At 39.9% G+C, this 14296-nt stretch overlaps 1 protein-coding gene across 5 annotated transcripts in view; it reads right to left on the reverse strand.

Moving 5' to 3' along the window:
- FBXO16 (F-box protein 16) overlaps nt 1-14296 on the reverse strand; it is a 67336-nt gene that overhangs the window by 47970 nt on the left and 5070 nt on the right. For all 5 annotated transcript variants that reach the window (XR_011537699.1, XM_070611367.1, XM_070611368.1 and 2 more), the window contains exons 3-4: nt 10687-10822; nt 4073-4108 (exon numbers count right to left, since the gene is read on the reverse strand). Coding sequence is in view for 4 of the 5 variants with exons in the window: in XM_070611367.1 (XP_070467468.1) it covers nt 4073-4108; nt 10687-10785 (135 nt within the window). In the remaining variant the exon portion in view is untranslated. The remainder of the gene's footprint in view (nt 1-4072; nt 4109-10686; nt 10823-14296) is intronic.

Here is a 14296-nt window from a genome sequence, read left to right on the forward strand (position 1 = left end):
GACAATAAGTCTTTTGGAAGAGAATATGGGCAGTACACTCTTTGACATCAGTTTCAAAAGAATCTTTTCGGACACTGTAACTCCTCAGTTGAGGGAAACAATAGAAAGAATAAACAAATGGGACTTCATCAGACTAAAGAGCTTCTTCAAGGCAAGGGAAAACAGGATTGAAACAAAAAAACAGCTCACTAATTGGGAAAAAATATTTACAAGTCACTTATCCGACAAAGGGTTAATCTCCATAATATACAAAGAACTCACACTGCTTAACAACAAAAAAACAAACAACCCGATCAAAAAATGGGCAGAGGACATGAACAGACATTTCTCAAAAGAAGATATGAATATGGCCAATAGACACATGAAAAGATGTTCATCATCGCTAATCATCAGGGAAATGCAAATCAAAACTACACTAAGATATCACCTTACACCTGTTAGATTGGCAAAAACATCCAAAACCAAGAGTGACAAATGTTGGAGAGGTTGTGGAGAAAAAGGAACCCTCATACACTGTTGGTGGGAATGCAAACTGGCACAGCCACTATGGAAAACAGTATGGAGATTTCTCAAAAAGTTAAAAATAGAAATACCCTATTTCCCAGCCATCCCATTACTGGGTATCTATCCTAAGAACCTGATATCAGAAATCTCAAGAGTCCGTTGCACCCCTATGTTCATTGCAGCATTATTTACAATAGCCAAGACGTGGAACCAGACTACATGCCCAGAAACTGATGATTGCATAAAGAAGATGTGGTATATATACACAATGGAATACTACTCAGCCATAAAAAAAGACAAAATTGGCCCATTCACAACAACGTGGATGGACCTCGAGGGTATTATGTTAAGCGAAATAAGCCAGTCAGAGAAAGACGAACTCTATATGACTCCACTCATAGGTGGAAATTAGTATACTGATAAGGAGATCTGATCGGTGGTTACCAGGGGAAAGGGGGGGTGGGGGGAGGGCATAGAGGGGGAAGTGGTGTACCCACAACATGACTAACAAAAATGTACAACTGAAATCTCACAAGGTTGTAATCTATCATAACATTAATAAAAAAAAAAAGAAAAGAATAAACAAGATCTTTAAAAAAGTTTGAAGACCTTGAATTTTATCCAGGGTTTATTAAATTAAAATATTTAATAATTAGCAATGCCACCAAGCAATCAAAATAGACAGAAGCTGGTCAGACACTCCAAACAGTGGGTGAACATTAGCCCTGGTTACATTAACTCAGGGATTTCCACTAATAGTAAGTGAAGTGATGGTGCAAAAATAGTCATTCTGAATAAGTCTCTTTTTAAGTTATTGGTAACAGATGCAAAGTCAGTTTAAAAGTATAAATAGAATATGAGAAAAACTCAGCTACATTTAAAGTTTTTGGTATTTTTCACTTCTTAATTTTTAGTAAACTTATTTTGTAAAATTTTATTATTATTTTGAATAGGTAATACATTCACATGATTAAAAAAAACCAAAGATACGAAAGTCTATTCAGCTGAAAGACTCTTTTGCACCGTCTCAGACTCACGGTTCTCCTCCCCAGAGGAAACCATGTTGCCCCCTTTCTTGTGAATCCTTCCAGAGATACCATATATACGATTTTTTAAAAATTTAGGTTAATAAATAGCCTCAGACTGGAGCTTGTAGACCACACAGAAAAGAACTGGTGACCAACTGAGACCAACAAGAGCAGTAAGAAATAGTACTTTGTGTTAGTCTCAGTGCATGGACTGAATGTTTGCGTCCCCCAAATTCATATGTTGAAACCTAATCCCCAAGGTGATGGTATAGCATCTATATAAAAGAGACCCCAGAGAGATCCCTCACCCTCCTGCCATGTGTGGTTATAGCCAACAGACAGCAGTCTATGAACCAGAAGGCGAGATCTCACCAGACACTGAGTCTGCCAGCACCCTGATCTTGGACTTCTAGAATTAGAAGAAATAAATTCCTGTCATTTATAAGCCACCTAGTCTTTTTAGGTTGTTCGTTATAGCAGCCTGATGGACGAAGACATTTAGGAAAATGAGTTTCAGTAACTCATAGGAAAGGGCATTCTGCCTACTGTTACATTCCAGGTCAAAGATGCTCCCTTTAGAAAGAAGCCTTTGACTGTAAGCTTTAAAGATGGAATATTTCAAGTTTGTTACATATATCAAGAGTTAAAGAAATCCAAGTATAGTTTTTAAAAAGGATTCCCAATTTACTTTTTAAATTGAGATATAACTCACAGGCCATAAAATTAATCATTTTAAGTGTACAAGTCAGTGGCTTTTAGCATATTCACAAGGTTGTATAATCATCACTACTAATTCCAGAACATTTTCATTACTCCAGAAACAAATTTTGTACCCATTGCAGTCAATTCATCTTCCTCCTGTCCCCTAGGCCGTGGAAACCACTAATTTATTTTCTGTCTCTATGGATTTACCTATTCTGGACATTTCATACAAATGGAATCATATAACATGTGGACTCTATGTCTGGTTTCTTTCACTTAGGACATTATTTTCAAGGTTCATTCACGCTGTAGCATGTATCAGTATTTTATTCCTTTTTCTTACCCCTGCTTTTTAAAAGTTTTGGTAAAATATATATAACAGAAAACTTACTATGTTAACCATTTTTAAGTGTCCAGTTCAGTGGCATTAAGTACATTCACATTGTAGTGCAACCATCACCACTACCCATCTGCAGAACTCTCTCATCATCCCCAAGTGAAACTCTGCACCCCTTAAACAATAATTCCCCATTCCTTGGTAACCTCTATTCTACTTTCTACCTCTATGAATCTGACTACTCTAGGTACCTCATATATGTGGAAACATATAATATTTGTCCTGTTTTGTCTGGCTTATTTCACTTAGCATAATGCCTTCAAAGTTCATCCATGTTGTAAAACATATCAGAATTTCCTTCCTTTTTAAAGTTGAATAATATCCCCATTCTTATAGATATATCACATTTTGTTTATCCTTTCATGAGTTGCTGGATATTTGGGTCTCTACACTTTTCGACTATTATGAATAATGCTGCTATGAAAATTCATGCACAAGTTTTTGCATAACCATATGTTTTAAATTCTCTTGGGCAGTAGAGAGTTTTAGGTGGGAGGGTAAAGCAATTCAATGAACACTGCCCAGAGATGGACACTTTGATCATGACCCAGGGATGGACAATGACCACTGGGACTCCGTGTCTCCTTTGAGGAAAAGGTGAGAAAGTCTTCATTTGCATAAAGGATAGTTGTATCTTGTTAGGTAAAAGCATAAAGTTGTTAATTTTCCTTTGGAAGTTTAAGTATATGTACAACGGTGTATATGGATGCTAAGTAGCCAAATGGATGAACTGTGCTGGTTACCAAGCTCCTTTCTCTCAGCTCCCAACTCACCTACACACTACTTTGTGAGTAAAGAAGGCTAAGGCTCCATAAACCATATTTCTCCTTTGACAGTGGGCTCCCTGTTAAGTGCTGCCAAAGGGGAGGGCAGCACTAGAGGGAAACTGAGGGAGAAGAGCCCTACTCCTTTCCGTTTCCTTGCTTTTCCTGGCAGTATCACCCTAACTCTTTGCCCTGGTGGTAGCTGTTGATTCCAGTGTCCAATCTTCCCCACACTCCCAGAACCATCACGCTTCCTCAGTTATATCAGAATCAGCTGGCTGTGGTGTCATCTACTTTATTCCCTAGAAGTCCGGGTCCCCTAGAGGGCTGGGTCCCAGCTCCACAGGGTCCTTTCTCTGAGCTCCTGAGGCATCAGTAAAGCTGGTAAAGCTTCTTCCTGCAGTTCTGTCTCCACGGCACCTTAGTGTTCCCTTTTTGTTGTTTCCATTTTCCAATATTTGTTTAACTAGCGCTACTTATTCAATTTAATTATGTCTGAAAAAATAACTGGTATGGTTTCTGTTTTCCTGACTGAACCCTAACTGATATATACAGAAAGTACCAGTCAAATTCCTCAGGCAATGACCAATCACTCATTACCTTACGTCCAAACTGAATTCTTTGGGCTGTATAATAACATAACATAATATAGAAGTAACTATATTTTAAATGGTTACCCATTTTCCAAGCAGAGCTCTTCTTTCTTCAAATACCTACAATAAATTAAAAAAGAATAGAATGATTTCATATTTCATGGTACAAAATACCCATTACAAGAAAGACATAAAGTATCAATAAATAAATACTGACAGTCTTTTCATTGTGTCCAGTGAGTATAAAAAGAGAGATTTCATTCCTGAGAAGGCACTTTACTTATTTTTAACTTGGGCAAGGTATCTTTTTTCTCAGCTTCTCCAAGAGTTCATCTTAAAGAAGTAAATTTTTTTAAGGCAAGAAAATAAGAAAAGAATGGAACTGAAAAGTGAAATCAATTTTAGCATTTGAAAGGAGATGAAAAAAATGACAAAGTAAAACCAGGAAAATGGAGATCTTCCCCCCACATATTTCAATATCAATAGTATGAGAACTTGTGAAATTTATGAAGGAGAAGCTCTGTTTTTATATTTCAGTGTGTACACACATAAGTGGGTAAGCATATGCTTATACATTTGTAGAATTAGAAATTTGTATATGTCCACCTCTGGGCTTACAACTCAGTGTTGTCTGTATAGGTTTATTGTTATATACTATTTAGGACAGAAACCATGTCTTATTCATCTCAGCTCCAGTGTGGAGTGCTGTACATAGCATATTACAGGTACTCACGTTTGCTGGATTGAATGGATGTGGTTGTGACAATGAACCTCCTTTTGGAGGTATCAGCACAATGTGAGTGTATTTATATATTGGCGTGGAAGTGTTTTTCCGAGCATCAGTCACGTGTGCATTTGAATAATTGAGGCAGGGAAGACTAATTTGGGAATATTGGCAGAGGAGGGAGTTATGGAGAGAGGAAGCAAGAGAGAGGAATGAACAGATGTGAATGTCTCTCTCACTCCCACACACACACACCCTCTGTCGGTTTTCAAAATTGGGATCATGTTTTTCCCTTCCTCTAAATTCTCTAGCACTGTAAGAACGTTCCTATTTGGAAAGCAGCTCAGGCCTATTTCTTCCCTTTTTGTGGAGGAGGATGAGAAGCTGGTTTTACGCTTCTAACAGATAATGCTTTCCTTCCTTTTTTAGACGCTCGAACACTAGTTTCAAGGGGCACACAAAATAGGCATTGAAATAACTGCTTTGACAACAATCTCAAGGCCAGTGAAAGGTCAGTTTTGCTCCCGGCCGGAGAATCTCATACATCACAGAGAATCTTTTTACACATTAGGGAAGAAGAAAAACAATGCCCTTCTCCTCCTCCCCCTAATCAACTGCCACCTGAGCTACTAGGACCCTGAACAGATAAACTCAGAATTTCGAGATGAAAATAGAAGAGAGCCTATAGAATACAGAAGATTCAAAAATCTGGATTCAAATATTTCCTGACGTCTTCTCCTCTGTCTAACCAAATCCTATCAATCATCTATCACCCAACCCAAGTCACCAGCACCAGCACTTCTGATGCCCAGGGATCTAGCTCCCAACTTGTATTCCACTTACAGCCCACACTCCCCTTGGACTAGACAGCGTGTGCTATGGCTCTCTGGTTGTGTCTGTTCATTTTATCTTCTCATGTGGATTACAACCACCTTCCCTAGATGCTCCACAGGTTCCATGGCAGGCCCTCAAGAAACACTTGCCAAGTGAACAACAAGAACAAAAAGCTTCAAAAGTCAAAGAATTTTAGAGCTAAAAGAAATCCTAAAGACCTTTTTGTTCAATTTCCTTATTTCAGAGAGGACGGACAAACAAACAGAGGGCCAAAGGGATCACATTTATACATTTTTAAAAAATCACTGGTTCCAGGCTGTCTATTCAGCTCAACCCCAAGCTTGCTTTCTCACTAGAACCTTGGTCTTCCCTATCCTGACTTCCAGCCCTACATTCTCAACGAACTGCTGCCCATACTTTGGCCTTACAGTGGGAAGAAGTAAAGGGTAGGCCTCAAAACCACAACCTCCTTTGAAAAGGAGGTTGGGATGACCACCATGGTGTCCAATGACAATACGGGGCATTGGAAACAAAGGGGCACTGAATTGAAGGAGAGAGGAGAGTCAGCAGGAAGATAGCAGAAAAGGAATAGGGTGGGATGTTATTCAGGCTAAAACAACAGTCTTCACAGAGCCAATGACCAAGTCTAAGCAGTGACCAGGCAAATTCAGTTCTTTACCAAAAGGCATCTAGACCCAAGTAGAAACTGCTGGGAGTGAAGAGGGAGACGAGAAACACTAGACAAACTCAGATCTAGTTCCAACTCTACCCTTGATAAGAAAGATAATTTGAGACAAATTATTTAATTGTCAGGTCCTCAGTCAGACTTAGCATTTTATATTCTCTGGTTTGGAGCAAGTCTTCATTCCAAAGATTTGCAATCAAGTTCTTCATCTTAAAGAGCTGGAAAACAAAGTATTGATTCAAAATGGAAATATTAAAATGAATCCTCTTTCTTTGCAGAATGCTGCAGTCTGTTTATATCACAGTTTACTCAGAGCCTGCTGTTAAGTCAAAATCCTATGTTTGTTATTTTAGTCTGTTGACACCGCAGTTACATATTTCAACGTGTGACATCATTACAGTGTAGAAGTAAGACATTTAGGGGCTCCTAAATTATGATTGATTGATAGGTGCTTTTTCTCAGAACACCTTTTTAACATGTACTTTTCTACATCTGTGAACATACTCGAAAAAGAAATGTTGGTTACTTTCAATTAAAACACTAGATAGCAAAGAAATACATACTCTTAAAACATTCTTCCTCTCAAGATTCACATTGCCTGAATTATTTGAAATCTGTTAAATTTGCTTATGCTATGATGCTATTTTTTAGGCATCTGAATTTGAATTCAATCTCTCTGCTTAAAGCCTGCTGTGAAGTTAAAATTCTGTGACTTTTATTTTAGTCTGAAGTATTTACATATTTCACATTTTACTACAGAATAGAAGAAAGACAAAATTAAGACAAAAAAACTCATAGGACCTCAAAATTATGCTGATCATTGGTGACAAATGCCCTGTTTCAGAAGTGTAGAAAACCCCTTAAAATTATTGTATGGACACCTTCTGGCCAGCTGTATCCTTGGCATCTGTTTTTAATCCCTTTCACACAGTCAGAATGGTATCTGGAAGGAAGCTTCAAGGTCATCTGACCCAACCCACTCATTTTATAAAGGAGGACAGTAAAGCCCAGAGAAGGTAAGTGACTTATTCAAGTCATGCAGGAAATTATTGGAACAGCTGATCTGGAACCAGAATTATTTTCAATTTCTAAAGTTATTGTTCTTTGTTTACTTTTATTTATATTTGTTTTAAAAATTGTTTTAAAATTTGAAATTTTATTGCACTATGTATAGCAAAAAATGAAAGCTCTTTTCTAACAGGATCACCTCCCCCAAATCCATCTAACTCTTTAGGGGAAGCCACTATTAATAGTTTGGTATATGCATATACAAATTCTATGTGTGTATCTATGTACATTTATACATATACATATGCGTATGTACACATGCAAAGATTTTAAAAAATAATTTTACTCCAAACGAGAACCTAGCTAAACCAAAAAACAATTTTTTGGAATAAAATGAGAGGTCTGAACAACAAAATAAATGTTATCTCTAGCAATTATGATTCAATTTGATAAAAGCTATTCAAGAACCAAGATAAGACAATGTAATGCTTGCTGTGATACACTGCCCAGCTCCCTCCAGGACTGAAGGATTTATTCGCCCCCCTGTTGGGAGTGCTGCTAGCTAACATCCACAAGCTTGAGAGATCCGCCTTGTCCAAGGTCCTATCCAGTGAGTGGTCAGTGTGCCAGTAAAAAGGCCGGGCCCCTTGATGCATTGTAAGACTCCGAAGGATCTTCAGGATGTGCCATGGGGTCTGAGGAGGCCTTGTTGAGACTGCACCAGAACACAGCTTCATCCTCTGCCCCAAACCTACGTCCCATCCTTCCCTTCCTTTCCCTCTCCTTCCCAGGTGCTGATCCCGAGAGCCCTCCCAGTCAATGCCCTACACGCCAATCTGAGTCTGCTCCTCTAGTAACCCAACCTGCAGCAGGCATTCAGTCAATTCTGATACTTTTTCTCCTTAGATGCTAAGTCAATCAAGACTCCTAATTTTTCAAAGAAAATTTCTGAAAATCAAAGCATCCAACGAATATGTATTTCAATTCAAGTCACTTTTTCACACGTGCATAAAACCTTCACAATTCTATGGGAAAACAGATTTCAAAAATAAACACTGAAGTTTTTTGGGGGCAAAGTAGGGAAGCTGTTACATAAACTGTTGGAGAGCTAAGAGCATTGCAAACAGGTGCTCAATAAATAATTGTTGAGCTGAATAAGAAAGATTTTCAATAGACTGTTGCTCACAGATAGATGAAGGTTGGATTTCTCTCTTTCTCTGCCTTTCCGTTTTTATCTCCTGGTCCCTCCTTTCTTTTTCTATTTCTCACTCTTCTTTTCTCACTTCCTTTACTTTTTTCCTTTTTCAGTCTCTCTCCCTTTTATTTCTCACTATTCTGATCGCTATGCTGGCTCCTCTGTCTCTCCCAGAATTGCTCATGTTTCACAACAGAAGAGTAGAAATAGGAACGTACAGAGAAGGAGGGGTCAGGATTGATACTCCAGCTTTGCCAGAGTGATTAGCGTATCTGTTAGGTTCAGAGAGGAAAAGGTCAATCCAGGCTAAGAGAGGAGAGACGTAGGGACAAGAAGGTGAGAGTCAACAAAGGGGGTCCAGAGAGTACAGCTGAACTCTGACTCCATTCCTTGTTCTTCGGAAATCATATCAGGCACTGGAGATGCAGAGAGAAGACAGAATCTCAACTCTTAGCAGATCACAGTCTAGTGGGAAAATTGGTAAACAGTGATGAGAGAAAAGAAAAGCAAGCAGGAGGAGGCTTCCCAGAGAAAATGACATTGGAGTTGACTCTTATAGGAGGCAATGAGGAGAGCACGTGCAAAGGCGTGGAGATGGGAGAGAAGACGGCTTATATGGGGGCCACTGAGCTTGGCCCAGATAGGAGAGGAAGCAGTAGCAGGGGTTGGAACTGGGAGGTTGGCTGAGGTCAACTCATGAAGGGTCTTCAATTCCACAGGTGGGAGTTTGAAATTTACCCTTTGGAGTGGGGCCTATGTTATATAACAGGACTAGACTGGTATTTTAGAAAGATCATTCTGGGACCCGAATAGAGGATGGACTGGTAGGGATAGAAGCAGTGAAACCAGTCAGGGGGTGACTGCAATGTACCAGGCAAAGGATGATGAGTGTATAACTGAGAATGTGGAGCTATGTAGGTGAATGGAGAAAAGGGGCCCAGATGAAGAGATCTAGGAAGAAGAAGCCTAGAACCTGCAAATGAAATGGATGTGGAGGTGAAGGGCTGCTGGTAGACACTCCTCCTTGGGCCTCTCATACTCCTAAATGTCTTGGAATAATAAGAATGCAAGGCCCTGACTATTTTCTTGGGCTGTCTCTCCAAGTTGTGTTTACAGCAAAGCAACCTTGAGCAATGAGGTACGGCCTCATTAGGGACTGAGGGTAGGCTTGCTTACTGCTTACAGTAAAAGCAGTGGATTCCTTGGGCTCATTGTTCATCAGCTGTGATGCAAACCCATGGTGTGTATAATATTTATTTGGGCCCTCTGCATCACTCCTGTGGGACAAGGTGGGCAAGGAGAACCAATGCAAACATGAAGCTCATGCTGCTTGCTGCACTGTGAGTCATAAAGTTCTTTGTCTCTGACCCAAGAACCTTGTGTCTTTTACTGTGAAACAGTAGTGTCTTCGGCCATAAGTAACAGGCTAAGCTATTAGCTTGTAAATTGGGGAAAACCAAATCCCAGACCTGACAGGGAGAAGGAAGATTTCTCGCTTGAGTGACTTGAATGTAAAGTGGTGCCTTTCACCAGGGAGAGGAACTAGTGTGTAGAAGCAAGATAATGAGGTCAGTTTTATTGATTTTGATTGTACTTTACTGCCAACTATTTGTGGTCCTTGTAATAGATGCTCACAGATCTGTTGGTAAATTCTGCCCCTAACTGAAGCAGGGATAGAAATCCCCAGAGGTTGGCCAATCTCATACCCCAGTACGATAGTAAGCTTCCCACTCCTGCAAGCCTTTGTTTACTGTATTCTAATAATGCCTCCCCAGAATGCAAGCAGGAAATAAACTTCTTAGGAGAACCTGAGTAATGTGAGTGCTTGGTTGCGATTTATTCATTTTATTTATTTGGTTAAATATGCAGCATTATCCAGTAAGCATAGCTCTAGCAAGAAAATCTGTTGTTTGGGAACTCCTCATGGACTATCCTCTCCTTTATCAATCCTGGTGGTTCCAGCAGAGCACCAGTGTTGGAAGAAAAAAGGCATTTGGAGTGAGAGAGAGGAGGAGTGACAGTGGTAGAAAGAACAAATCTAAGACATTTTCATCACAGTCAGGGAGTCCGTCTATCGCCAGCCTTGCCCATATAGCAAGAGCTCAATATAAGTTTTTGGGAAAAATCCTTCTTTTTTTTCATCCATTACACAATCCTAAATAATTCCTGTTCATATTTTGATAACCCAAAATTTTAACACATTTTTTCTTTAAGGCACGGATACAACTGATAAAATAGCTCTAATCACTTACCTGGTCATTCAAATGCTGATGGTTTAGAGGTGTCCAGGTACTCATCTTTGTCTGCATTTTGGGACCATCTATGCTTTTTGGAGGTGCAAATGCCATCATGAAATAACTGGATATTCTTCCACAAGAAAAACTTCACCTATCAGAAGAAAAGAAGCATATAATCTTCAGAATACTAAAAGTACTAATACTATAATCTTTTAGTATGTTGAGAGAGGGAATTGGGAGAAAGAACATTTACTGAGAGTATTTTATATGTCAGGCTCTTCATACATATGCTCAATTAAAGCTTGTAACAATCTGGTGAGGCGGTGGGTTTAAGCTCATTATACATGAAGAAAATGAGTCTCATTGAAGTTACACGACTTGCCCAAGATCACACAGACAGTAAGTGGTGGAACTCAGAATCAGATCCAGGTCTGTTTAACTCTATTTTATTTTCATTGGCCCACAGAGGAAAATCCAGAATCACTCCTAGCAAAGAATATACCATATTGACCAGAAAGAAATATTTTAATTTATAAAATCATGGTGCAATATAAAATACTCCATCCTTGTCCCTTGTGACTTTCTTCCTCCCCTCTTAACTTTCTGACATCTAAATGACAAGGGTTCTGACATGATACCATATTTAAGAAGTAGAATGGTGTAATGGACAAAGCCAAGTCTTTGGAGATGGATAGATTGGGTTTATTGAAGAAAATGGGCTGTTTTTAGATGCCCAGTATATGTCTGCCTTCCTTTGATTAAAGCACTTAATTTCCATGAGGAATTACTTTTTCCTCATTGTTTGGAGTCTGCTGGGTTGGCTTATCAAGGTGGCCTTCCCTTTCCTGGCCAAGAGGTGGTTGTAAGGCCAAGCTAGGCCAGTTGGACTGATGTTGGCTCATCCTTACTTTACAGCTGAGGTGGTCACTCACAGTAGCACTGGTGCTCTGTCAAGTTGCTCCTGCTGCCTCATCCCTCAAATGCCCCTTGTCCTTTCTTGTCCATTTTGTGAGCCACCTGATATCCTTGCAATAAATTTCCTCTTTTGCTTACATTAGCCAGAATCTATTTCTGTTGTTTACAACCAAAATTTTTTTATCTTATACAGCTTTGATCCTGGCTCTAAAACTTACTAGCCGCATAACTTTTCACAAGTTATTTAATCTATCTGAGCTTCAGTTGCCTCATTTGTAAAATAAGGATGCATAGATCTACCCTCAACTACTGTTGTGAAGATTAGAGGAAAAGGGTCCCAAATGCCCGAGAGATAGGTGCCCTCAATAAAAAATAATTTTCCTGCAGCTTTTCTTGGAACTTCCTATCATTTACAGAGTGCCTCAAAACTTGTCCTGGGGGCCAGCCACATGGCCAAGTGGTTAAGTTCGCCTGCTCTGCTTCAGCAGCCCAGGGTTTCGCCAGTTCAGATCCTGGGCACGGACGTGGCACCACTCATCAAGCCATGCTGAGGCAGTGTCCCACATGCCACAACTAGAGGCACTCACAACTGAAATATACAACTATGTTCTGGGGGGCTTTGGGGAGAAGAAAAAAAAAGGAGGAAGATTGGCAACAGTTGTTAGCTCAGGTGCCAATCTTTAAAAAAAAAACACAAAAAAACTTGTCCTTTATTGGGACCGCCCCCTGGCCAAGTGCTTAAAGTTCTGCACGCTCCGCTTTGGTTGGCCAGGTTCATGGGTTCAGATCCCAGGCACGGACCAACTCCACTTGTCAGCCATGCTGTGGAGGCATCCCACATACGAAATAGAGGAAGACTGGCACATATGTTAGCTCAGGGCTAATCTTCCTCACAAAAAAAAGCAAAACAAAACAACAACAAAAACTTGTCCTTTAGAGGGCCACAGCAAAACACTTTAAGGTGGAAAACATTTAAAGCTCCAAAAAGTATTCTGCAGCAGCAAATATTGGACCATTTTTTTAAAAAAATCATTAGTTTTTGGCTGATAGGGGATTCGCTCACATGCTAGCTCTCAAATATTTGGGGTCTCACTTGACATGTAATATTCTCTCTCAGGTTTAAGTTATAGCTGAAGATAAAGCCAATGTTTTAAAAGCTCAGGGGCATCGTCAGACAATACCTTCTTGCAGTTGCCTGCTGCCACCTTACCACTAGAATAAAGAGAGCTTAGATTGGCCCTCACATTCTTCTCAGCCCCTAACAGCTAATTATCTAAGTCACACGTTTAGCTAAGCTGAAAAAGGTATAAGAAATGATTTCATTACAGTACAATTATTAATATTTTTGTGTGTGACGAAGATTGGCCCTGAGCTAACATCTGTTGTCAATCTTCCTCTTTTTGCTTGAGAAAGATTGTTGCTGAGCTAACATCTGTGCCAATCTTCCTCTATTTTATGTGGAATGCCTCCACAGCGTGGCTTGACAAGCAGTGCTTGGTCTGCACCCAGGATCTGGGCTGGTGAACCCTGGGCCGCCAAAGCTGAGCACATGGACTTAACCACTAAGCTAGCAGGCTGGTCCCTCATTACAGTATTATTAATTGGCAGTTATGAAAGTACCTGTGAGCAGGCAAATTACAGATACAAAGCATGGTCACTGAGTCTAGATCTGCCAAGCTAAACATTACATATTTCTCTTTTTTTTTGCTATTTATTTACATTTGACGTTTCTTCTCTTTAAACTAGTTGTTTTTAATCTTTTTTTTTGAGGGCCATAAAACTCTGAGAATATGATGAAAGTTATGAATCTTCTCCGTAGAAAAATGCACATGAACATAAAATTTTGCTCACCATGGGTAAAAACTCCTGCTGTAAGTTGAGAAACTCTGTCTTTCTCTCTGCTCAGTTTGTATAAGAAACAAGGTAGGCACTTTTTTTTTTTGAGGAAGATTAGCTCTGAGCTAACATCTGTGCCAATCTTCCTCTATTTTGTATGTGGCACGCCACCACAGTATGGCTTGATGAGTGGTGCATAGGTCCCTGTCCAGGATCCAAACCAGTGTACCCTGGGCCACCCAAGCAGAGTGCGTGAACTTAACCGCTACGCCACCGGGACAGCTCTTACAGTTTTTAAATTGGGTGAAGTAGCTTTTCTAGGGTCTCCCCAAGGCCCTGCACTGGTTGTTTTTCCTGGTTCCTTAGAGGTAGAAATTATTTGAATTAGGCTTTCTTCAAAATTACTTGAGGAAAGTTTGGTTTTCTAGGGGATGGTTCTGGCCAGGAGAAACAGCTCTCCTGGTAACACAGTCCTGCTGAAACATGCAAATGGAGATGTCCTGCCCTGTTTTTCATCATTACCTTTTTTCAACTTTTTCCTCCTTCCTCCATTCCGGAAGATGGGAAGTGTGCACATCTGCATGCACACACATGTTCATGGTATAGACCACTCAGGACTATTCCAAAGACAGACACTTCTATACAACACACACAAAAAATAATTGTCCCCACTCCATCAATGAGACAAAGCTTCTGTCTTCCCCTCCTTTCACATATAAAGCTTGCTGTTGCTTTTTTGTGACCTCTTTCCCCCTTAACGGCTGTCCTTGAATGTTCATCTTTAATTTTTCTTTGGATAAAAAGGCAGAAAGGGGGCCTACAGTCCTAGCCCCCAATGTATGGTTCTAGTTCCATGTTCAACAGCAAGCATGGG

The sequence above is a fragment of the Equus przewalskii genome, chromosome 2 (genome assembly GCF_037783145.1).
Source record: "Equus przewalskii isolate Varuska chromosome 2, EquPr2, whole genome shotgun sequence".
Taxonomy (NCBI): Eukaryota; Metazoa; Chordata; class Mammalia; order Perissodactyla; family Equidae; genus Equus; species Equus przewalskii.